The 23,862-nt window shown below is 48.6% G+C and overlaps 1 protein-coding gene across 1 annotated transcript in view; it reads left to right on the forward strand.

Moving 5' to 3' along the window:
• The first annotated feature begins 1,818 nt into the window (after positions 1-1,818).
• The window catches only part of NLRC5 (NLR family CARD domain containing 5), a 34,323-nt gene continuing 12,279 nt past the window's right edge, over positions 1,819-23,862 (forward strand). Inside the window, exons 1-29 of the mRNA XM_054269599.1 lie at positions 1,819-1,889; positions 2,049-2,258; positions 2,896-2,902; positions 5,001-5,081; positions 5,951-6,251; positions 7,590-7,652; positions 8,796-8,861; positions 9,277-11,026; positions 11,404-11,487; positions 11,820-11,903; positions 11,979-12,062; positions 13,290-13,379; positions 14,046-14,096; positions 14,434-14,499; positions 14,731-14,814; positions 15,147-15,230; positions 15,367-15,456; positions 16,300-16,365; positions 17,440-17,517; positions 17,913-17,996; positions 18,192-18,275; positions 19,198-19,287; positions 19,412-19,459; positions 20,284-20,352; positions 21,010-21,093; positions 21,805-21,888; positions 22,646-22,735; positions 22,843-22,905; positions 23,421-23,504. Coding sequence (XP_054125574.1) covers positions 1,819-1,889; positions 2,049-2,258; positions 2,896-2,902; positions 5,001-5,081; positions 5,951-6,251; positions 7,590-7,652; positions 8,796-8,861; positions 9,277-11,026; positions 11,404-11,487; positions 11,820-11,903; positions 11,979-12,062; positions 13,290-13,379; positions 14,046-14,096; positions 14,434-14,499; positions 14,731-14,814; positions 15,147-15,230; positions 15,367-15,456; positions 16,300-16,365; positions 17,440-17,517; positions 17,913-17,996; positions 18,192-18,275; positions 19,198-19,287; positions 19,412-19,459; positions 20,284-20,352; positions 21,010-21,093; positions 21,805-21,888; positions 22,646-22,735; positions 22,843-22,905; positions 23,421-23,504 — 4,190 coding nt within the window. The remainder of the gene's footprint in view (positions 1,890-2,048; positions 2,259-2,895; positions 2,903-5,000; positions 5,082-5,950; positions 6,252-7,589; positions 7,653-8,795; positions 8,862-9,276; positions 11,027-11,403; positions 11,488-11,819; positions 11,904-11,978; positions 12,063-13,289; positions 13,380-14,045; positions 14,097-14,433; positions 14,500-14,730; positions 14,815-15,146; positions 15,231-15,366; positions 15,457-16,299; positions 16,366-17,439; positions 17,518-17,912; positions 17,997-18,191; positions 18,276-19,197; positions 19,288-19,411; positions 19,460-20,283; positions 20,353-21,009; positions 21,094-21,804; positions 21,889-22,645; positions 22,736-22,842; positions 22,906-23,420; positions 23,505-23,862) is intronic.

Raw genomic sequence — 23,862 nt, forward strand, 5'->3', positions numbered from 1 at the left:
GCTCAGTTATTTTCCTGTACCAGTTCATGAGCTTTTTTAAAAAAAGTCATTACTTGGAGGAGATGTTGGGTGATCAATCCAACACCTGTAAAGCTGATCACATTACCAAAGGTAGAGATGATGTTCTCTTCCACCACAGAGCAGTATAAAATGTTAAACTTTGTCCCAGGAAGAGGCTGGTAGCACAATGGGCTCCATTTCCTGAGCTCCTTGGGCATGCTGGTTGCTCCCTTTGGATTATGTGGATATAAACCAGGTTCCACTGAGCTGCTTCTCTCTCACCCACAGCACCAGAGGCCCTTCCTTGTCCTGGGTGCCTGCTGGGCTGGCATCTCTTCAGGTGCCCAGGCTGGTGGGGAGGAGGCTGGAGGGGCCTCAGGGGCTCCATGGCAGCCAAGGAAGGTGTGAGCCACCTGTGTCTTTGAGACAGGAGTGTGCTCTGTGAGCCAGCTGTGTCCCTGAGACAGAAGTGTGACCCAGCTGTGTCCCTGAGACCACAGGAGGGTGTCCTGTGTCCCAGCTGTGTCCCTTGTTCACGAGTGTGACCCAGCTGTGCCCTGAGGTAGCAGGAGCTGAGGGGCACCAAGGCAGTGATGCTTGGTGCTGTGACTGTACCCTGGAGGAAGCCCTGGTGTGGTGGGCAGTTTTCTGCCTCCCTTCTCACCCTGTTCCCATCGCTGCCAGCTGTTTCAGCACCAGCCAAGGGCTTGTCCATGTTCCCTCCTGCTCTAAAGCCACCAGTGCTCAGGTGACATCTTCACTCCTTACACAGCAATGTCTGCTGTGGGACAATGAGGTCCTCTCAATGAGGACCATGGGGAGCTGACTTCCATCAAGCCACAGCCCTTAAATGACATGCCACAGGAGAGGGATGTCATTTCATTAATGCTCATTAATAAAAAGGAAGTGGCAGGAGAAAAGCACCTTTTTCTGCCATGCAGGTGCCTGGTCCCACTGGGGCTGCTCAGTGGGGACTGGGCTGGGCTGCCCTTCCATGGGGACAGAGGAGGGCAGGGGAGCTGGGGAAGGATCCGGAGCAGAAGTTTGATGAGGAGCACTGATGGAATTGGGAGGATCTAGCCTGGAGAAAAAGCTCAGGGAGGACCTTGGCACTCTACAAATCCCTGTAAGGAGGATGGAGCCAACTGGGGCTCTGCTTGTCTTTTCTCCAGGTAGCAGAACAAGAGCAAACTCCCTCAAGTTACAGCAGGTGAGATTTAGGTGGGTTATTAGGGAAAAAGCCTTCATCATGTTGGGAAAATTGGTCCACAAATATCAGAGGTTTATGTCCAAAAAGGAGATAGAGGAGTCCTTTTTGACTTTATTCTAATAAAGGGAGAGGCCATGGGGCATTTCCCTGGGATCTCTTGAATTTTTGGAGGATACAGACTCCTTCTTATCCCAATTTCCTGGCCACATTTCCCTTCTCTCTTTCCCCCTTGGCTGAGGTCTTTGAGAGGTACAGACTTCCCAATATGCCTGATACCAAAGATTTCCCTCTAATGTACAACCTTCCCTTTTCATTTTTAATTCTTACAACATTTAGGGGTTTTTCTCCCCCGTTGTTTCTTTCATCTTTCAATGTCCAATTTCATTTATCAGCAAACCTGAAGTCTATTTGTAAAAGCAAATACATTTTCCCATTCATCAATCTGCGGAATCCTTCCCATCGTTTCTTTTATCTCCCAGTGCCAGTTTTATCTACCAGCAGCCCCACAGCTTGTTTGTAAAGACAAACCCGCTATTCCTCTCAATCGAAAGCGGGGTCAGCCTGAGCAGGGTAGAGGTGAGGTCCTCATCCCCAGCGCTGTTCCAAAGATGCGCGGGTGCCGCACCTGGGTGGGTACCCGGCTGGTGCTGAGCACAGCTCAGTTACTGAACTCGCTGATGTGAGAGCGCTTTCCTTTTAGAGATCCAAACTAAGTTATTCCAGGAGGGAGCAGCGAAGCCTCCGCTGCCTGCCGGGGGATCCCGAGCTGCCTCAGCGCCATCCGGGGGCCGCCTCCCTCCCCAGCGCGGCTCCGCAGCCCCACGTGCTTTCCCGGCAGAGCCAACGCTTTCGCTTTCGAGCGCTGCCGCTGTGCTGGGCTCGGCGCTGTCCCGGCTCCGCCGCTGTCCCGGGCATCGCTGCTGTCCCGGGTCCGCCGGTGTCCCGGGCTGCTGCGGCTGTCCCGGGCTATCCTGGGCTGTCCCGGGTCCGCCGCTGTCCCGGGCATCGCTGCTGTCCCGGGCTGCCCGCAGAGACGCAACGGGGCCAGGTGAGCGCTCCGGGGAGCGGGGACATCGCGCTGGGCACACCGGGGAGGGACCGGGCGAGGCGTCGTGCTGGGAACCCCACGAGTGTCTGGGGCTGGAGGTCTGGCTCTGTGCTCCCCAGCCCTGAGATGTTCGTGTTTTATGGGAAAAGCCGGGATAGAGACCCCACCAGGGTTTGGGGCTGGAGGTGAAAGCCGGGATAGAGAACCTCCAAGGGTTTGGGGCTGGAGGTCTGGCTCTGCTCCCCCAGCCCTGAGATGTTCGTGTTTTATGGGAAAAGACGGGATAGAGACCCCACGAGGGTTTGGGGCTGGAAGGAAAAGCCAAGATAGAGAACCCACGAGGGTTTGGAGGGTTTGGGGCTGGAGATCTGGCTCTGTGCTCCCCCAGCCCCAAGATGTTCGTGTCTTGTGTGAAAAGTTGGAATAGAGAACCCACGAGGGTTTGGGGCTGGAGGAGAAAGCCGGGATAGAGAACCCACGAGGGTTTGGGGCTGGAGGTACGGATCTGTGCTCCCCAGCCCCGAGATGTTTGTGTCTCATGGGAAAAGCCGGGATAGAGAGCGGGATGTGAAGACTGGAAAAAACCTCCAAGGTTTTGAGTCCGAACTTCAGCCGAGCTGGTGGTTTGTGCTCCCAGGAACAAGGTGGGCCCTGTGGTGGCAAAGTGGGGCAGAGCCTGGCAGGTGTCCCCATGGCCACCTCCATCCAGCCCCGGTTCTGCAGAGCTTTCCCCACTCAGTGCAGGACAGCCAGAGTCCGTGTGTCTGTCCGCAGACACGGGTGTTGCTGGATCTGGGTATTTCTTTTCTCTGATAAGTGAATTACAGCACAGCACAGTGTGCCATCTTGCCTTCTCTGGGACTCGGCTGCAGGCTCCATCTGGTTTCCAATGCGGCTTCCTTGGCCTTCAGAGAAATATCAATAACATTTCATTGTGGCAGCCCATCCGATTAGATCTGGAGATCTTTCACACATAGCTCTAGCTAGACATGGGATCTTTTATCTAATCATTCACATCTGCTACATTATCACTTAAGCCTTGTTCTTATTCCAAGGGAAAAGCAACTTGTTTTTTCCTCTTACATATAATGGAAGAGGTAATGAAATATTTACTCATGTACCAATAATAATTGGATTGGATGTATAATAATTGGATGTACCAATAAATAATTGGATTTATACATGTGCACAGAAATATTCGCATTGGAAGTGCCTTGACCAAAACTAACTCCACTAACTCTTAACTCCAACAACTATTGTTGCTTGTCCTGGTACCATTTCTTTGGACTACTCCTCAAATGCTTTACCTAAATTATCACCTAACTATAGATTTTAGGCTTGGATGTTACCCTTCCTCTGTTCCGACTGGATATTTTTGCTAATTTATCTGTTTTTACTGCAGATACATTTCAGTTGGGGAATTCCCAACTAGTTTTACTTTCATTTTGCTCAGTCTTTTGTTCGTTAAAGGCAGGAAGGACTTTGTGCCTGGGGACAATGGTGGGTTAGCACGTGGGGAAATCAAGGCAGTGGGTTTTGTCCTCCAGCTTTGTTGTTTGGTGACCCCCACGCTGATTTTGGTGCTGGTACTCTGTTCCTGGGCTCCTGGTAAGTGCTCTGTGCCCTCAGAGCGGGCAAGAAGTTAGTAGATTTGCAACAGGGAGTTTCACATTTCAGTTTAATTTTTTTGTGGCTGGGAGCCGTGCGAATGCCAAGTTGAGGAGGTTTAGTTCTGCAAAGTTTGGTAAAGACGGTTTTGCGTTTGAAGGGAAAGGATCGAGGCTCGAAAGTTTCCTGGCTTTTCTTGGGAGGTTTTTGTGCTTAATTTTGGGATCAGGGGTATTTTATTGTAGGTAACTGCCAACCATTCTTGAGCAGAGCAGTAGAACAGGAGCTGTGCAGTGTGGCTGAGCTTTCATTCAACTTTTGAGTGTTGCTTTCATCTTGAATATGAGTCTTTCATTGACGTGTATGAGTCTACTCTTTGTCTGAATGGCTTTCAGTCTTCACTGGCATTAAGTGCTGATTTTATTAATTTATGTATGCATTTTTTATGGCTTTATTAAGTCTGTTGTTGTCTGTTATCAAATGGTGACTCCTTTCCTCTTCCCTTTCCCTGTGGGAGGGGTGGCTGGACACCAACTGCTGCCAGGTGTGGAGCAGGCTGAAATTTCCCTCCACCCTTTCTGCTGAGAGGTGCAGAGCTGGCACTGGTATCTTTTTCAGCCCCCTACACTTGAAACTCCTTTGTTTGAGAGCTGTGCAGTCTCAGAGGATCAGCTTTCCACAGTTTTTCTGGTGTAACTGACTGCCTGACTTGAGCAAGAGGCTGCTGCTTCTGCATCAGCTCCCACAGAGGGGCTGACAGCAGCACAGTGGCACAGCCCAGCTCAGATCAGGCAGTGACACCAGGAAAGCTGTGATTCCCACAAAGTGTTCCTCTGAAGCTGTCTTCCCTTGCATCCTAGGGCACAGGGCTCAGTCCTGCATTTTCATGAGACCAGGAGTGAATCCTCAAATGTTGAAACTTTATGGTCGCTGCTGGTTTGAGTGAGAAGAGACAAAAAGCATCAGAGCTGAGCCTTGGATCAAAGGCAGAGCTCCTAATTTGTGACCCACGTAATTGCCATGGCCTGGCATGTCTACACCAAGCTCTGTTGTCATTATCCCCAGGCATCTGTACCAAGGAAGGCATGTCCCACGTGCTGGGGTGTGTCTGTGCTCTGAGACTGCCTCCAGCAGATCAATTCCCTGTCAGAATATGGAGGAGAGGCCACCTTTGCACTTGACAACTGGAAGGAGACTGATTACACAACCATGCAGGTAGGAGATCGTGTGTGTGGCTTTGTGGGAATGAAGAGGGAATGGAGGTGGTGTTGTCACCAAAGCAGGAATGGGCTGTTCATCCCCACAAAACGAGCAGCAAGAACAGTTGTCACCAAAGCAGGAATGGGCTGTTCATCCTCACAAAATGAGCAGCAAGAACAGTTGCCTGAGCCCTCTGTGCAGGGGGATCCTGCACAAACTTGTGAACTGAAATACAGCTGGACAAGGAAAGCCAAATCTGCACACACAAGGAAAGCAAAACAAGGAATTCATTCACAGCTTCTCGTGGGCCAGCAGGTGTTCCGCCATCTCCAGGAAAGCAGGGCTCTATCTCATGTAATGGTGGTCTGGGGGAGACGAACATCATCATTCTAACTCCCTGCCTTCCTCCTTGTTACCCCAGCTTTATGTTCTGAGCATGGCCAGGTGAAGTCAGCTGTCCTGGCTGTGTTCCCTCCCAGCCCCTTGTGCATCCCCAACCATTTGTTGGTGGGGTGTTATGAGAAGCAGAAGACCTTGCCTCTGTGTAAGCACTCTTGGGCAATAACAAAACCATCCCTGACCTCCCCAGAGGTCCTGGTACATGTGAGAGATGTCTGGGGTATTTGGCAGATGGCCACTGCAGCAATATAGATGCCAACAGCTTCTCCTTGGCTGGTGCCAGAGATATTGCCCCGTCCTTCAGTGTCACTGTGATGGCAGACAAGGACTGCCATCAGTGGGCTCAGATCTCTAAACTCAAAAGTAAAGGCAAGAAATTCTAGGTTAGGCCAGGGGGTCCAAAAGCAGATCAAGCCACGCAGGGCTGTGTGGGTGAACATCTCTTGCTCCTGTGCCCACTGCTGCCCTTTGTCTGCTCCCTGCAGCCCCCGTTCCAGCCCGATGACCTGGATGTGGCAGCAGCTGTGGCAAGAGCCCGTCCCCAGCTGGAGGAGCTGCTCACCCAGTGCCCCGAGTGGCTGCTCTGCACCGCCCGGCGCCTCGTGCCCCAGGCAGCCCTGAGCAGCCTGGGCACCACCGCCAGCCCCAGGGAGAGAACGTCCCTGCTCCTGGACCTGCTGCAGGGGGCTGGCCCTGCTGCCTGGAAGCACTTTGCACAGTCTGTCTGCATGGAGTATGACCTGCCCCTGGACCTGGAGGTGCTGCTCATGAGCTCTGCAGGAGAAGGTAAGAGAGGTCAGGCCAGCTTCCCCTGACCAAACCCATCACCATCACCCAGTCTAGGCAGTGCCAGACCACCCAGACCACCAGTGCCCTCATTGCATGGCCTTGTTTTTCTTGGAAGCACAACTTCTGCCTTAGAAATGTAATTTGAGGTAAAAATCCCCTGACATTAACAGGTTAAAACAATAAAAATTGTACACCCCCACCTCCAATAAAGCTGAGATGCAAATTTTGTATGGATTTATTTGAAGGAGAAATACTCCAACCTCTTTGTTCTGCAGAGTTTTAATTGTTTGTTTTTTAAAATTTTCCTGATCCAGAAAGGCAAGGAGCACAGAATCATAGAATTACCACACAAAACCACTTCTCCATATTCCTCCTTAGCAGAGGCAGTGGCTTTAGAGAAAATGAGTGATCCCTGGGGACCACGACCCGTGGGTGTGTGTCATCTTGCAAACCACACAGAGTGTGCACACCCTCTGCCCTGTGAGGGCCTGGGGGGCCAGATAAGCTGTGCCTTTCCTTTACTGGGCTGCTTTTTCTGGTGATTAATTAATTTCTTCTGCAGGAAGTCTCACAGGATGGGTCCTTCTCAACGGTGCTTTCACATTCTGTTGTAACTCTCATCGGTTGCATCAGTTGGGTGGATGCAGCCTTTGTAAACAAGTGCAGCAGCAGCAGCAGCAGCAACTTTGGCTGAGATGAAACAGGCAAAGACCAGACAACCATCAGGGAATGTGGATTGGTGGGGATTTCTCTCAGGACTGGTGCTGAAGCAGTTTTCAGCCTTTTGATACTGTGACATATAAAAGGATGTCTCTTAAGGAGCTGGCTTATACTGGTTTAACTTTTGTAGTAACAGCTGAGCATCACTAATCCCTCTGAAGGTGAACTGCTTCTGGCCATGCTGAGGGGGTTTTGTGGCAGCTTTGAGCTGTACAGTGAGTCAGAAAAGGGCCTTGACTGGGCTGCCAGCTCAGCCAGTGGTTTGTTCATAGAAAACCCTTCTTTGCAGGGAAAGTAGGGCTTCCCTTTTGGGCAACAGTGTGGTTTTAGATCAGCCAGGGCTGCCCATACTCTGAGTTTGTCTGTGTCAGTGAGTGAAATTGTTTTTCTTCTGCCTTGAAAGTGAAACTAACTGTACTGTAGAGTAACCTGGAAGGAAAAGATCAGATGGTGACTCTTGAACCTGGGTGTTTGCATCCCTTATAGTGAGCCTTGGTTTGTGCCACTGTCTGTGTTGCAAGATGCTTGTCCTTTGTCTCTGGCCAGCTGCACTCTGAATTTCAAGAGCAGAATGCTCACATGAACCATAATTAATTTCCCATTTGACTCCTGTAGGTAACTTCAGCCAGACAGAAGAACCAGGCACAGACACGAGAGCCCAGTCATCTGTGCCGAAAGGTAAGGCTGGCACAGACCCTGGGCACTGAGCTCTTGGAGGTTTTATTCTCTGCTCATGACCTGGGCAGGGCTCCAAATGTCCAAATGTCCCAGGTGTTGACCCTCAGCACTGGCAAGGTGTGGAGAAGCCACTGCAATTTGACATTTCATTGTTCTGTTCTTGGTGCTTTGCATGTGAACCTCCCTGTTTTTGTTTTATCTCCCTGAATTTCAGAGAAGCCTTGCTGGCCCCCTGCTAAGGAACTCATTCCTTTTAGTTTCTCTGCAGGAATCTCGCACCCACTGTACAAAACCCATGATTTTTGCACTTATACTGTGGTCAGCTCATTGGGAGGTGCAAGAAGTTGGTTTGGCTTTTAAAGGAAGAGCAGAAAAACTATCCAGGTGTTGATCAAGCAGAAACCACTCCAGAGTTGTCAGAATAGGAGCTTAAGGGAACAGATAGTAGGGTTTTCTTCAGGGTGCATTTGGATCTGAGAGTTTCCCAGCTGGTGCAGGTCATGGAGAGACACTTTTGCCTCTGCTTTATGCTCAGAGATTTCTGAGTCACAGCCCTGCAAATGACTCATTAATGTCCTGTGTGTCATGTGCAGGTTTAAGATGTTGAAAAAGAGCAGAAAAAAGTGACCAATGTTCTGTATTCAGACTGCTGCCAGCTGCTGTGTGTCCTACTGAGTGCATCTCACCAGTTGCTGGTGGAATGGAAATTTGAAAATAGTGCTGAAAGTTACTATTACTACATGAAAGACACATGCCTCTCTCAGCTCTGTCCATTCTTTCCATCTGACAGTCCATCATAAAAAAACAGAAAATGAGCCACTATAAACAGCCCTGGGAATCTGTGGGCCCTGCATTCCCCAGGCACAGATATTCCCAGTCATGTTCCCCAGGATATCAAAGCAGTTCCTCTGTTCAAATCAAGGAACAGAGCCTCATCCAGCCTGCAAAATCTCACCAGTGAGGTGCTTGTGGCCCACCTCAGAAGAAGCAATTGTTTAATCTCAGCCTGAGTTTACAAATAGTTTTGTCTGTCCAGTTTTTCCTGTCCAGCTCCCCAGATACTTTGCTGGAGAGTCTTGCCCAGTTTAACATGCTGCCATTCAAAATGCTCTTTTGACATGGTTCTGACCTTTCCATTTTCAGGCTCCGCTCGCCCTCGCCCTTGCAGCAGCTCTGGGAGTGACAAAGATGCCAAACGGCGAAGGCTGGGTATGTGGATATTCCAGAAGCTGTGCTGGGCTTCTCTCTGAGGAAAGGACCTATTTAACATCCTTGCAGAAACACCCAGGAAATCAACTTCCAGCATTAAGGCCAGCATTGGTGAAGAGGAGTTAGTGAACAGGGAATAATATGCATAATGCACAGATAATTAATTTTCATCTTAGAGATAGTAAGATTTAGTTTTCATATAAAGCTGTCTCATCTTTTTCCTGAATGTTCTTCTTTGGCCCCTGTGAAAAATTAGGAAGAAGTTATTTTCAGGAGTTCAAAATTTGTCATTTCTACCCAGCAACCTCTGATCAGGGCCATTGTTTCTCTATCTGTAAGTGGTAGTATTTTGGATCTGTAGTGACTCAAAATTAAGTTTTCACCCTCATACCCTCTCTGTTGCCTTCTCTCCTAGATGCATGTGTGAACTACAGGCATCTCCTCATCAACTCCATCCGCCACAGGTACGGAAGCAAGAGAGCAGCAGAAGCACAGGAGCAAACACAGCCCCTGCCTTTCAACCAAACCTTTGTCAACGTTGTCATTCACCAGAGCAAAGCCTCTCGCTTTAAAGAGAGACCAGAGAAAGCCCAGGAGGGCCTGGCAGGTGCTGCTGAGGCAGAGGAATGTGCAGACACAGCTGTGAAAGTGTCAGACCTGCTCTGCAGCGAGGCCCCGTCGCACACGACCAAGGTGATCTTTTTGTTTGGGAAACCAGGGATAGGCAAGACCAGGCTAATGCACAGGATTTGCCAGAAATGGGCAGAAGGCGTCCTACCTCAGTTTCTCTTCACTTTCCTGTTCGAGTTTCGGCAGCTGAATTTGTTAAAGAGGAAATTGACCCTGAAGGAGCTTTTGTTTGACATGTTCCTTCAGCCGGAGGACAGCCCTGACGCCGTGTTCCAGGGCCTGCTGCAGAACGCCCAGCAGACTCTGATCATCTTTGATGGGCTGGATGAGTTTGCAGCCAACATGGACGTGTCGTCCTCCTCTAAGAGAGGCCCAGCTCTGACCTCCCCTCTGTCCATATCCCAGCTCTTTACAGAGCTCTGCCATGGGAGCCTCCTGCCTGGATGCACAGTGCTGGTCACCAGCCGCCCCAAGAGGCTGCCTGACTTCTTGTTATGCACAGTAAGTGTGTTGGCAGAAATTGGGGGATTTGACCGTAAGAAGGTTGAGGAATATGTCAGCCACTATTTCTGTCAGCATTCATTCCGAGAACGAGCTATTGCTCACGTGAAGAGCAGCACCAAACTCCTCAGCATGTGCCTCATCCCTGCCCTGTGTAACATTGTGTGCATCTGCTTGGAGTATCTGTTCCTCAAGCACCAGATGAGCGTGGAGCTTCCTCAGACCATGACACAGTTTTATATCAAAATGTTTCTCATCTTCCTGAACAAGCAGCAAGGAGACTGTGCGGGTGATGAGGAGACTCAGGTGAACTGTAACAAAAAGGCCATTTTGGGTCTGTTTGACCTTGCACTGAGAGGCCTGGAAGAGAAGAAACTTGTATTCTATGTCCATGACATTCCTGAGGACGTGAAGGAATTTGCTTCCTTGCATGGGTTGCTGACTGTCTTTGAGGTGAAGACGAGTGGCACCTGCCCAGAGGCTGGCTATGCCTTTGTGCACTTGAGCCTGCAGGAGTTTTTTGCAGCACTGTGTCTCATGGTGAGCAGGAGGGTGGACAAGAACTACCTGAAGAAGAAGTTCTTCTTGAAGTCAAAGTGGACTTTAAAGAATGAGACAAAGACCGAGTTTATGGAGAGTTTTCACATATTTCTCTCGGGTTTGTCGTCAAGAGAGTGCAGGACATTCCTCATGCTGCTGGCAGAGCAAGATGAGGCTTGGGTGCAGGAAAAGCAGGATGTGATCCTGGAGTCCCTCAAGAAACTGGCAGCCACTCATCTGTCAGGGCCTAAGGTCCTTGAGCTCTGCCACTGCACCTTTGAAACCCAAAACCTCGAAGTAGCCCAGCACATTGGGAGCCTGCTGAATTTCAAGTATGAGTTTAAAAACTTCAGACTGACAACGCTGGACATGTCGGCTTTGGTTTTTGTCATAAACTCGGGCCAGGATTTGATTTGTTTGGATTTTGCAGGATGTCTGGTGGACACTGAATGTTTGGAGGTTCTGGCTGGCTGTAAAAATGTGGAACACTTGAGGTAAACACAGTGAATGCTGTGAGCTGCTGGGTGGGGAGAAAGGATTGGAAGGTCAAACCTCAAGTTTGTTCTAGGACAGAGAGAGAGATGATGTGAGAAAATCTGATCAGAACAGCATCACTTCAGTACTGCAGAAATATATGAAATAATGAATTTATGAGTGATTGAAGGACAGTAAGGTGATAAAACCATTCTGGCTATATTTTTGTTTGTTTTTCCATTTTGATTAAGGTGAACAGCAGGGTAGTTAATGCACTAGATAAGAGGGAAAATGATAAACATTTCTTTTCAATACGAAGGAAGGGTGAATCCTGCAAGCAAATGAGAATATCAGCTTTTGGTGTGTTTGTCTTTTTCCCCTTTTCTTCACATTTTAGCTTTCGTAGCAGGAGATGTGGTGATGACTTTGCTGCTGCTCTTTCAAAGAGCTTGCAAGGAATGGGGAGCCTGAAGAAACTGGAGTAAGTCTTTGCTTGTAACACCTCTTCTTCCTGAGTGTGTCCTCTGCTCAATGACTTTGGCTCACCCCAGGCTGATCTGTTCTGTGCAGGGTGAGGGTGACAGTGACACACAGAGCAGCACAGACACGTGTGGCTCTGGCTTTATGCTGCACCAAGAGCAGAGTTGTGTCGCCCTGCTGGAAAAGGAGTATGAAGTTGGTTCTGGTGGCAGAGCCAGGCTGCTGCCTCTGTGACTGTATGGGGCAGGCAAGGGTCTGAGACAGGCTTGCCATGTGCTGCAGGGGATTCCACTCCTCCCTCTGCTTGGTTTGAGTGATCCTTTCCCTTTCCAGGCTGACAGGCGGGTGCATCACAGCTGAGGGGATGACTAACCTGGTCCAGGCTGCATCCCAGTGCCTCCAGCTCGAGGAAATAAAGTGAGTGTCTTGTGGCAATGACCATAAATCCACCATCCCTTCCTTGGGCTACTAATGAGGGTGAATCCTGTGCAGCCTGCAGGGCAACCGGATCCAGGATCCAGAAGGGAAGAGGGTGATGGACCTGTTTTCCAAAATGGAAAAGCTGAAGAAAGTAGAGTGAGTAAAAATGCATTAAACCCTGGCTACTGTGAAGCCAGGCATTGCACAGAGATGTGGGGCACCAAGCTGAGGCACAGACATTCCAGTGCCCACAGGGCTGTCCTGGGCTCAGTTTGAGGCAGGCTCAGCCTCACAGTTCTTTTCTAATTCTTTTAAAATCATCCCAAGGGAGTCCTGGTGTGAGGGTGTTCACAGGGGTCTTAGGATGAGGGGAGAGATGAGGATCTGACTCCATGTTTCAGAAGGGTTGATTTATTATTTTGTGATATATATTACATTAAAACTATACTAAAAGAATAGAAGAAAGGATTTCATCAGAAGAGTAGAAAAAGAAAGAATGATAACAAAGGCTTGTGGCTCAGAGAGTCGGAGCCAGCTCACTGTGATTGGCCATTAATTAGAAACAACTGCATGAGACCAATCACAGATGCACCTGTTGCATTCCACAGCAGCAGATAACCATTGTTTACATTTTATTCTTGAAGCCTCTCAGCTTCTCAAGAGGAAAAATCCTAAGGTAAAGATATCCTGGCACCACTGGCACTTCTGCAGGAATTACAGTGCATGTGCTCAGCTCAGTGCCCAGCTTGGCTTTCCCTCTTCTGTTCCCCTTGGTGAGGTTCAGGTTGAGGTATCTCACTCTGATTTAGGGAAGATGGCTCCATCAGAGTCTTCCCAGCCTTTCCACAGCCCTCTTCTCCTGTGCTGCTCCTTCTAAAGCTCCTGTGGCCATCCAGAGCTGGCAGAGAGGTGTTTCACATCTAATGAGGTCCAACAAGTAATGAAACAGAACAAATGTGCAATTAAAGAATAAACCCTCAGAGGCTGCAGGATTGCGTTCAGGCCTCCCTGCTTTAACGAGCCATAATTAAATTGGATTTGTTGTAGTGGGAGTTGAGCTGCACTGTGGATCAGTGGTGCAGTCATGAGGGTGTGAACTACCTGCACTAACTAACCCAAAACTGGTTAGTGATCATTCTGCTGCACACGGAAGAGTTATCTCTAAATTCATGGGAGCTACAACTTGCAGAGAAAGAACTGATAAAAATCTGAGAATGCTTTTGTTGAGTCCTAGATGGAAATTTCAGAAGTTTTTGAGAAATACCCTTATTAAAAGATCGTGTGTTTCAGGATGTTTGGAGACAGAGCAGAGGGCATTTGTGTAACAAAAGAACATCCTGTGGGGTCCAGCAGCTGAGCTTCTATTTCTCCTCATGTTCACAGCCTGAGCCACAACCATCTTTCCTTGAATGCTGTTCTCAGTCTGGCAAAGGAAGGCATCGTGTGTCAAAATGTCACTGAACTCTGTGCCAGGTATCAATAATGGGAGCTCTTACAAAAGCAAGTAGGTTGTCTCTTTAGATGCTGACTTTAAATGGACACTTTTTCAGCTTAATTAATGGCTAACTGAGGTGAACAGAAATCAGTTTGACTCCTTTTTTTCTTTTCTATTGGAAACAAAATGTGAATTCCTCATACCATGTACTTCCTCTTTGTATTTTTAATAGGTCTTTTTATCCTTGGTCTATAAAACCATTTGCAGAGTGTGATATTTCTTCGTGTATAACAGAATTTAAATTTGCTTCTAAGCTCTGCAATATATCAGAAAGGAAATTCTTTACTAACTAGCATACATTTGCTATGAGTCAGCTAAGTTCAGTGAAAATGTGTGAATTTAGCTCTAAGGAATGTGTGCATTCCTTTAAATTGCAGGGTTTGGGGTTTTCATGTGTCTGGGATGACAAAGAGTAGATTTTTTTAAATCATCCTGGCTCTTGTGGTTGTCTTGTGTTCTAAGGTTAACAGGCCAAAGTAATCCCTGGTGTAGCTCAAATTGCATATGGCTTTTTCTTATTTTTTTTGCTGGAAGGGAATTTCTACTGAATCTCTTTCCAACAAACTTCGCAAAAAAAAAAAGAAAAATCCTGGCCCAGTCTTTTTCAGTGTGTGACCTGATACTGACCTGGATCTCTTTTTCAGGGGGGACACCATGGTTATTTATTTTTCTGGCACGTCTGGGAGAGCTCAGAGGTGAGACACTGCACTTGTGATTACGCTGTGTTCAGTTGTGCTGATTGAAGTGTCACCATAAACCACAAAGCCAGCACAGCTGGTGCCCACTGCCCTTGCAGCTGCCTGAGCAATGGGAAATGTACCCAGAAATAGCTGGGGTTGCACACACACCCACAGCCAGTCCCACAAAAGCAGCTCCTTGGAGCCTGGGTAAGCTTCAGGTGCCGTGGTTCTATTGCAAAAAATTCACAGAACACAGACCTGATGGTTTCTGCTGGGAAATATTAACTGGGACCCAAGCTGTCAGATAGTTCATGAAAGCCCATTAAAAACCAAATACTTTGCTTGTTTGCAGGTCTCCAGATTTGAAGTTGGAAGAGAATAAAGAACACCTAATTCCAACTAGACATGTGAATTTATGGTAAGAGTAGACACATAGAGTCCTGCTGGTGCATGTGGTTTGCGGATGGCAGGTGCTATAGACGGGCCAGAGAAGCAGATGTGTTCATCCTTAAGGACAGAGGATATTTCCACATGTGGAAAGTTTGAAATAAACCTGAATCAGTAAATAAAGATGACAATAGAAACCCTGTCCAGCCCAGCCAGGGGCAGCCCCATGCCCTCAGTGCTCACCAAGCCTTCCTGTTCACAGCTTGCAGGACCACAGGCTGCTCTCCCAGCATGCCAGGACGATTGTGGCCATTCTCCAGAGCTGTCCCTGTCTCTCTGAAGTGGAGTGAGTGCCTCCTTTCCTTCCTGTTCAGTGGCTGTAGGCAGGGGGTGTGGGAGCAGGGATCACAGGATCGCAGGCTGGTTTGGGTTGGAAAGGGCCTTAAAGAGCATGGATTTTTCTAAAGCAAGATGGTTTGGGTCTAAAACATGAATTACGTTGCCCAGGGGCTAAAACTTTTTGTCTGAAGTTGGTTGATGCAGAAATAAGCAGGGAAGACTGATCTGAGACAGAACAGTCCAGGCAAAAAAACATTGTAGGAAAGGGAAAGCAAGCAGGTTTTGAGGGCTTTGTTTTTACTGTTCCAGTCAGTCCCCACTAACTGGAAAATGCTTCAGTTTATCAGGCAACAAGCTTGGAGATGAAGGCTGCAGTTGTCTGCTGAAAAGCCTCCCCTGTCTATCAATCTCAAAGCAGCTGAAGTAAGTGTTGCCTTGCACAAAACCAACCTTCCTCTTCTGGAGGGAAATGGTTCCAAGCATGCAGAGCACTGGTGACTGCTCCACAGACCATCCTGTGGGATTTCAGGGACCAGCTAATTGCCTTTTTCTTTCCCAGTCTCAGCCAGAACCGCCTCTCTGTCAGTGGCTTGTGCAGCCTGCTGCAGTCAGCAAACTCCTGCCAGGAGGTGATGGAGCTGCAGGTCAGGTATGTGGCTCTGGAGCCACGCCTGGGGTTAATCCCCAGCCTGGAGTTTGGTGGGGTCACCTCGGGCGTGGGGTGGGTGCAGAGCGTGTCCCAAGGTGGTCACTGACCCTTGGTGGCATTGCTGGGAGCTGATTGCAGGGCCATGGTGGGGGGATAAGGGAACAGAGACAGTGCAGAAGGCAATCTCACCCCTGAGGAGTTGCAGCTGTGCCAATTACCAAGGATTAGGAACAGGGCTGCCCTTTACAGCCACAGCTGTGTCCCATAAGGATCAGTGCAATAAAAGAGTGGGTGAGCGCCTCCAGAGGAGAGCTGCAGTTTGTTGGCTGTACAGAGGAAGGAGTCAGTGCTGTGAGGAGATGCCCATGAGAAGCCACTGAAGAGGTTTGGAATTTTGCAATAAGATGACAACAGGCCATCTGCCACAATTTGGGTGCCTGCAAAGCTCTCTGTCCTTTAGTGCATGAGGTGTTTTAAAATGCTTCCCTGCTCTGTGCATTGGGGAGTTTTGGGGGCAGGATCTCTGCAGAGTGTGAGAGCTGCTGACACCTCCTGGAGCAGCACTGAAGTTCTTTCTCCTCTGTTACTTTCACTTGAAAACACATTTGAGTACAGCAATTTTGTCTGTGTTTTGTCTAGTGATTCAGAGAAACTGGACCATCAGATACTGCATAATTTGATCCAACCAGAGTTTAAAACTGATGGAGATTTGTTTTTTCTTGCTTTGGGAGTGTTTTAAGCACAAATGATTGGTGTCACCAGAGTTCTGCAGAACAAAACCAAACAAGAAGTCCTGTAAATAACCAAACCATGACATTGACTGATTACTTCTCTTCCTCACAGCCTTTCTCGTGATACTGCAGTGCTGAGGTTCAGAGAAGACAGGGAGTTTGCTTCCCTTCCTCCTAGGTAGGCTGTGTGTGCACAAATGGCGTTATCTCAGCATCCTGTTTGGTTCTGGCATCCTGTGTGGGTACCAAGGGTAACACTCCACTCCACAGCAGTTCCTGCCTCCCACCCCACCCCCAGATCTAAATGTGGAGCTGTCTCCTGGCTTTCTCAGCCCCTTGAAAAGTTGTCACTGCCTTCTGTAGTGTTTTCTGCCTCTAGAGCAGCACGTTTCATCCCCCAGCATCCTGAGCAGAGCAGGCTGTTCAATGACACCCGTGCTAGCTGATAATTGTGAGGGTAAAAAACAAGTGAGTGCCACACTACATTCTGAAAGATTCACAGATCCCTGAGTTCAGAACACTCTGCATTCTGGATCGTGGTACTCCTAAATCATGAGATGTTTGGAGTTTAATTTTTCGCCTCAGAAAATTATGGTTAAAACAGTTCAACCTGAAGGTTTTGACCAAGAAATGGTTTTCTGTTGCTCTTGGAATTTCAGGTTCACTATACCCTTGTTCTCTGTGGACTGAGCTCATAGTAAAACAGCATTTCCCATGGAATAATTACATTCCATCTCTTATTCAGAGAGAAACAGCAGCACCCTTGCAGGCACAGCCCAGTGGTTGTGCTTGAGAGAGAGTGACAGCCTGAGACAGGCAATCTGTGGGCCCCTTTAAGGCACCAGGTGGCATTTCAAACTCTGATATTTTAGCTTTTGCATGTTCCATTTAGTCATGAATAGTCAGATTTAGTTATAGTTTCAGTGTTTATAATTGAAGCTTTTAGTTACAGTTTAGTCATAGACAGTTCCATTTAATTATGAATAGTCAGATTTTTGTACAGGCTCTTCACAAAATTTATTTAGGCAAAAGCTAAATTCAGCTAAATTCAGCAAAAGCTGAATTCTCCATCAAACTTAGACAGAAATATCTCTTTCCCCTTCTCTCCAGTTGTCTGCATGCTCAGATATTTGGGTAGAAAAGGAGAGCTTGCAATTGGGAAGATGCAGGCTGGAGCCAGGGTGGTCCCAGGGATCTGCCAAACTGCTAAAGCAAAAGATTTCCACCTCTGTCTGCTTTTGTGCTCACTTAGGGAAGAGCCTGTGTTCTCTACTGGTGACCAACAACGTGGGGAGGAAAACCAGATGCCAGACACCTCCCAAAAAATCAGGTACCCTGGCCAGTTTTCATTGTCTCCAAGTCCTGTTTCCAGTGTAACATCTTAGAGATGTAATTCACATCTCTAAGAGGAGAATCACAAGAGAGCTGGGACTGTCCCAGCTGCCAGGGAAGCTGGAGGGTCTGTCCTGGATGGAAGGAATGCTGGAGCCCCTAGCAAGGGGCTGGGACCTGGTGCCCCCCTGTGCCTTACCAAGGACACAGGACCTGCAGTGCCAGGCAGGGCTGGCATCACCTGGACACCCTGTGGGAGCTGCTAAGCATCTAGGCATTTTTAAATTTCATTATTATTCTTCACTGATTCTCTGATTTTCAGAGGAGTGAGGTTTACCACCTTTATTTGAAATCCTGCAGACCTGGGTGATCGATTTCTTTTTTTCCCCACAGACTGACAGACTGCAATCTTCAAGGCAGTGACCTGAAGAATGTGTGTGCAGTCCTGAAGGAATGTGGCCACGTCTCTGAGCTGGAGTGAGTCCTCCTCAGCTCCCCTGGTGTTTTCCTGCAGTTATTTGGGATGCTGAGAAAATGCCCCTTAGTGTTGTAGAGAGAGTGGTGTGGAGCCACAGCCTGGTGGGAGGTGTGGCTGTGCACGCAGATAACAGAGCTGATGGTGCCTATGAGTGTTTTTACTGTGAAAATTAAATGCCTTTCTTTAAATCCTAGCCTATCTGGGAATTTTCTGGGAGATGAGGGACTTCTGCAGCTGTTTCAGTGCCTCCCAAAACTGAAAATGCTACGTTTTCTCAAGTGAGTAGCTCTTGGTTTTTCCTTATGCATGGGCTGGGTTTTGTGCAGTGTTTGTGGAAGCACATTTGGGGAGGCCCTTCACAATCAGTGCAGGACATTCTGTGTTGGGCAGATGCTCTGTGCTGTCTGCTCTGTCCCCACCTCCAGCCCAGAGCATTTGAGTCCATTTGAAGCTTGGCTGAGATCGGTGCCCCAGAGGCTCTGTGCTCATTCCCCCATGAAGGGGACAGGTGGTTTCATGTCAGGTACCTGGGTCTGAAACTGCCTGAGGTCTTCAGCAACTCACTGAATTTCCCTTCACTGGGAGGGAGAGCAGCCCTTGCTCTCCTGAGGGGAACAGCTTGGAAGGAAGGGACGTGCTGGGGACACCCAGCTTCAGTGGTGGAGTCTGAATTCTCCTGCAGTGCTGTCTGGTGTTTGTTTATCTGGGTATTTCACCTGCACTCCCACTGCAAGTGCTCTGTGCAGGACTGGCTGAAGGAGAATGGCACCATCCTGCACTGTTGAAAGAAATATTTATTGTTCCTGTTTGGTTAATTGAACCAAGATTGTTCCAGTTACAGGCAATCTCATTAGAACAAGTTGCTCTGAGAGAATGTGAATTCGCTGTCTTTGGAGGTGATAAAAACCCAGCTGTTCAATGTCCTGAGCTGTCTCTCCATGCTCACCCTCCTGAGCAGGAGAGTTTCACCAGATCAGCTCTAGAGACCCATTCCAGCCTTGACTATTCTGTCATTCTCTTGACTATTCTGAACACTAAAAGTGAGGTTGAAATGTATGGAAGTGAGTTGTGTCTGCAGAGCTGCAGCAGGAAACACTGACAGAGGGTGTGCTGCACAAGGATCTGTGCAGCAGATGTGCTGTGGGGATTTTTTTTATCAGTTTTGCTTGCAGCAGCTGGTTTTATCTTTTCTTCCTGCAGATTTGACAACAACCGGATCTCCCTTAGCTCTGTGTTTTTCTTAGCTCAATCATTAACTACACTGGGACACATTAAAACAATGAGCCTCAGGTATGGCCAGGAGTAGTTTTTATATTCTTTTGCTGTTTATAACCTCAGGCTGTGGGTTTTTAGGGATGATACAGGGGCTTGTGTTGCCAAACTCCATGCTGATGATGTTCTTTTCTGGTTACAGCTTGGGACACCCCCAGGTGGTTCATCTGATCTTTTGGGAAAGAGCCAGGTAAAATCATACCCACTCACATAAGTGTTTTAAACTCCTTGTCAAGTTCTAAACAGCCGGTGCCATGTGGTTCCCTGAGGTGTGTCAGTGAAGAGGCAAACCCCAGCCAGGCTGGGGGAGCCCAGGGAGCTGTTTCATGGCTGATGGAGGGCATGGAGTGTGACCGTGTTCACAGGGGTTTACAGATTGGGGAAGAGATGAGGATCTGACTCCATGATTCAGAAGGCTTGGTTTATTATTTTATGATATATATTACATTAAACTATACTAAAAGAATAGAAGAAAAGGTTTCGTCAGAAGGCTGGCTAAGAATAGAATAGGAAAGAATGATAACAAAGGTTTGTGGCTCGGCTCTCTGTCCGAGCCAGCTGGGCTGTGATTGGCCATTAATTAGAAATAACCACATGAGACCAATCACAGATGCACCTGTTGCATTCCACAGCAGCAGATAATCAATGTTTATGTTTTGTTCCTGAGGCCTCTCAGCTTCTCAGGAGGAAAAATCCTAAAGAAAGGATTTTTCATAAAGGATGTCTGTGACAATGGAGCAGCCAGCAGCACCCACTGCTGGGACAGGTTCAGTCACCTCCCTGCTGGCCAGGACACAGCACATACCCGAGTGCTGAATGGCTCACAACTCTCTGGAGGCTGGAAAAGGGCCAATAAAGCTCTTTTTCTTCTGGGAATGGGCTGAACCTCATCCTAGCAGGTGGTGAGGGAAGGTAGATTGGAACTGGAGGCCACTGCCACCACCTCAGCCCCTTCATGGGGAGCTGGCTACAGAACAGCAGCACAGCTCACGGGCTAAACTGTTCCTTCCCCAGCAGCACCAGCAGATGGAGAAGTGGCTCCCTGGCATGCCCCAAGCAGGAAGGAAAAGGACAAAGCTTCAGGTATGGCAGCCTGACTTCCCTTTGCACCAGGACTGGGGGAGAGGTGACTGTGGGGGTCTTTAGGGCAGTGTGGTGTGTGGGACTGACCCATCCCTCCAGCTCTGTCTCCTCAGAGAGGAAAATTAATAGTAATAATAGCATCTCTTGCTTGGTTTGAGGGGATTTCCTTGCTTTCCAGCACAGGAAGCTCCTACCCATAAATAATGAGAGACAGATCTGTGTGAGTGCTACATTCACCCATGGATACCTACCAGTTTGTCACCCAAATGGGCTTCTAGGATTTCCTTCCTGGAGAAGGACAGAGGAGGCACCAATTCCAGCCTTCCCCTGGGAGAGCCCAGGCAGGGATGGGCAGGGGAAGATGCTCTCCAGTCTCCTGAGACAACTGAGTCACCAGTGATGTGGCTCTAGGGAGGGAACACCCAAAGTTTCAGTATTTTAGTGGACTGGCTCTCTCCAATCAGCTCAGGGCTGGTGAAGTCATCTGCTTGTCCCAGGTTGTGATTTCTTAGTCCCAGACCAAGGGTAACAAAGTCTGTGTGGTGGAAGTGAGAGGGTCCCCATGGGCCTTGTCCTGGGCTGTGAGGCTCTGGGGCATGCAGGGGCTGGTGGCATCCTGTGGGCATGCTCAGCTCCTGAGTGCTTTGTTTGCTTCAGTCTCAGGGAGTGCAGAGTGGGTCTGGAGGATGTGACCAGGCTGTGCCAGGCACTGGCTCGATGTCCCCAGCTGACAGAAATCCAGTAAGTCTGTCTGTCTGTCTCCCCCAGCCCTGACACAGATTTGCTGTTCAAACCCCAGATTTGATGTTCAGGGTGGCAGCTGGTGTTCCTCAGCTCTCCTCTCACCACATCCTCACCCAGATGCTCAACTAAACCCAGACTTTCTGCTGTCCTGCTTCAGAGAGAACTTGGCCTCTCCTAAGGCTGCCACATCAGTGTGTAAAGGCCCCAGAACATGTGTGTGCTCTCATGATCTTCCTCAATTCTGTGTCTAGAAATAATTGTCATCAATTGAGCCCTCAGCTTGTGGTACAGCCAGAGCCCTGGCCCACCAAGCCATGAGCTCTGCTCCTCAAGGGCTGGCCACTCCAGGCACGAGCTTGGCACCAAGAAAATTAGAATGCTGCTCAGAACAAAAACTGAGTAATAGCAAATAAAAATAACCTAATTCCCCTATTGCCTGCATGAAAGGCATCAGTAGCACCATTTTGTAGATGTACAGTAATGGAAAAGTAACACTTCTGAAACTGGAATGTTGATTGCCTGTAGGATGTAAAGAAACACAGAGATCAGGCTGTAAGGACTAAACCTTGCCCAATTCTCATGATATTTCTGGACATGCCCTTTCACAGAATTTGCCCATTTGTGTGTGCATGTCCATGTAAATGTTACAGAAGTAATTAGGGACTGAAACAATTTCTCCTGGGTTTTGTTTCCTTCCATATTCTACAGTCTGTCTGGAAATTCATTGAGTGACCAGAGCATTGAGAGATTACTGAGCTTTCTGCCATTCTTCTGTCATCTGACACTCCTGAGGTAATGTGTGGGGTCCCTGCTCTCAAACATTGGTTTGGAAAGTGTTAACACCACAGCAGATCTTAGGAGCATTAATCAGTAATTGTAAACTAACAAGCAAGGCAAAGGAAATGCAGAAATGCTTTCACATCCATTCCTTTCTTGTTTCTAGAAGTAAAGCAGCACTTTATTGATATTTAGCAGAGGGCAATTCAGAATCACAGAATAATGAGGTTGGAAGAGACCTCTAAGATCATAGAGTCCAATCTTTGCCCTAACACCTCAACTGGACTATAGCACCAAGTGCCATGGCCAGGCTTTTTTTAAACTTTTTTCAGGCTGGAATCCAGGCCAGGGAAGTCCTGTCAGGGAATAGGGCACTCCACTAAGAGCCCAGGAGGAGCTTGGCCATGTTTTACAAGGTTTTGTAGCATGGAGGGCCTGCAGGGTCTCATGAGACTGAGTTTGCCCAGTCGGGAGGTTGCTTCCAGTTTGGGATGTCTCTAGTCCAGCAGCCCCAAAGGAGGAGTGGTTCAATGTGAGCCCTTGGTCTGTGCTCCCTTTTTAGGCAAAGGGGACTAAAGGAGCCTCTCCTTTAGGTAAAGGAGCACCGAGTGCCAATGCTCAAAGCTTTAGGTCCTTGCTCCCTCATCCTGAGTCAAATGGGATGTCTCCAATCTTTTGTGTCTCAAAATGAATGATGGGGAAATTGGGCTGTGTGTATGGAAGCCTCTCTTAGAAGCTGATTTCAGTGTTTCTTTTTTCCCTTCCCTTACAGTATTAGGAAAAACTCCTTTTCCCCACGTTGTGCTGTTCTACTCCTCAACTCCATCAACCTCTGTGAGCGGGTCAGAGCTGTGGAAGTCAGGTGAGGCACCCGGGCTCTGGAGCCCAGCAGCTCAGCCCTGCAGGGCCTGCAAAGCCTGTCAACCTTGGAGGTCAGTGCTGAAGGACTGTCCTTTGTGTCTGCCTCAGGTCAAGTGAAAATGCCTTCCTGCATTTAGGAGCAAGCGCGCAGAGCCAGAGGACATCCTGCAGGTACTGGCACAGAGCACTGGCTGGGATCCTCTGTGGGTGGGCTTGAAGCACCAGTGCAGGGAGCCAGATTGCCTCCTGTATTGAGAATTAATGGGCTGGTGGCCAAGGAGCTCAGGCCCCTAAGCTTTAGGGCCCAATTCATCTGCTTAAGTGCAATTCAGAACCATTTGGATGCACTGGGATGGCAGAGGCCAGTGCTTTTCTTTTTCTCCTTTTTTCTTTATGATCATCTTGAGTTGCACCAAATTCTGCTGCACGAGCACCTGAATTGAGGCCTCATCAGTGCGCTTTCCAAATGTGTGCCTCAAATTCTGGGGGATAACCTCCACATGAGCATCTGTGTGATGAGGGATGGCCCTGGAGTGCCCCTGCACAGGGGCCTGTAAACGTCTCTGTCCCAGCACCAAGAAAATGGCAAAAAATGTGAATTCTGCACAGAGACTGGTGTGAAGGTGCAGGTGGGCAGTGCTCAGTGGTTGCTGGCCATGCTCTAACCCTCCTGCTGTCTCCCACAGGCTGACAGGCTGTGCCATTGGGCAAGGGCAGGTGGAGGAGCTTTGCAGCATCCTGGAGCAGCACGGCTGGCTGGCAGAAATAGAGTGAGTGGGGTTTGGGGTGTTGCCATGGTCTTGAGCAGAGTCACAGGGGGAGAGCTGTGTTTGTGGGTTCAGCAGTGCCTGGAGTGTCCCAGCCTGTCTGCAGGGGTGTGTGTGCTCATTCAGGCTGCTGAGAAACACAATCAATTAGCAATTATACAGGTCCTTTTGAGCTGATGGGACAGCTGCTTTGGGATTTCACTCCTTTACTCTTTGGAGGCATTTGTTGCTTCACCTGAGCTCTTCATTTGAGCTTGCTCTGGAGCTTAAGCATGAGGTAATTTCATAAGGCATTGATTAATTTTAAACAGACCTTTTGGCCAAGCTAGGATTTAAGTGCAGGAAATTGGAGTTTTTTCTT

Source organism: Melozone crissalis, unplaced genomic scaffold (genome assembly GCF_028551555.1).
Source record: "Melozone crissalis strain CALT ecotype California unplaced genomic scaffold, PUWL_Pcris_2 ptg000007l_1, whole genome shotgun sequence".
NCBI lineage: Eukaryota > Metazoa > Chordata > Aves > Passeriformes > Passerellidae > Melozone > Melozone crissalis.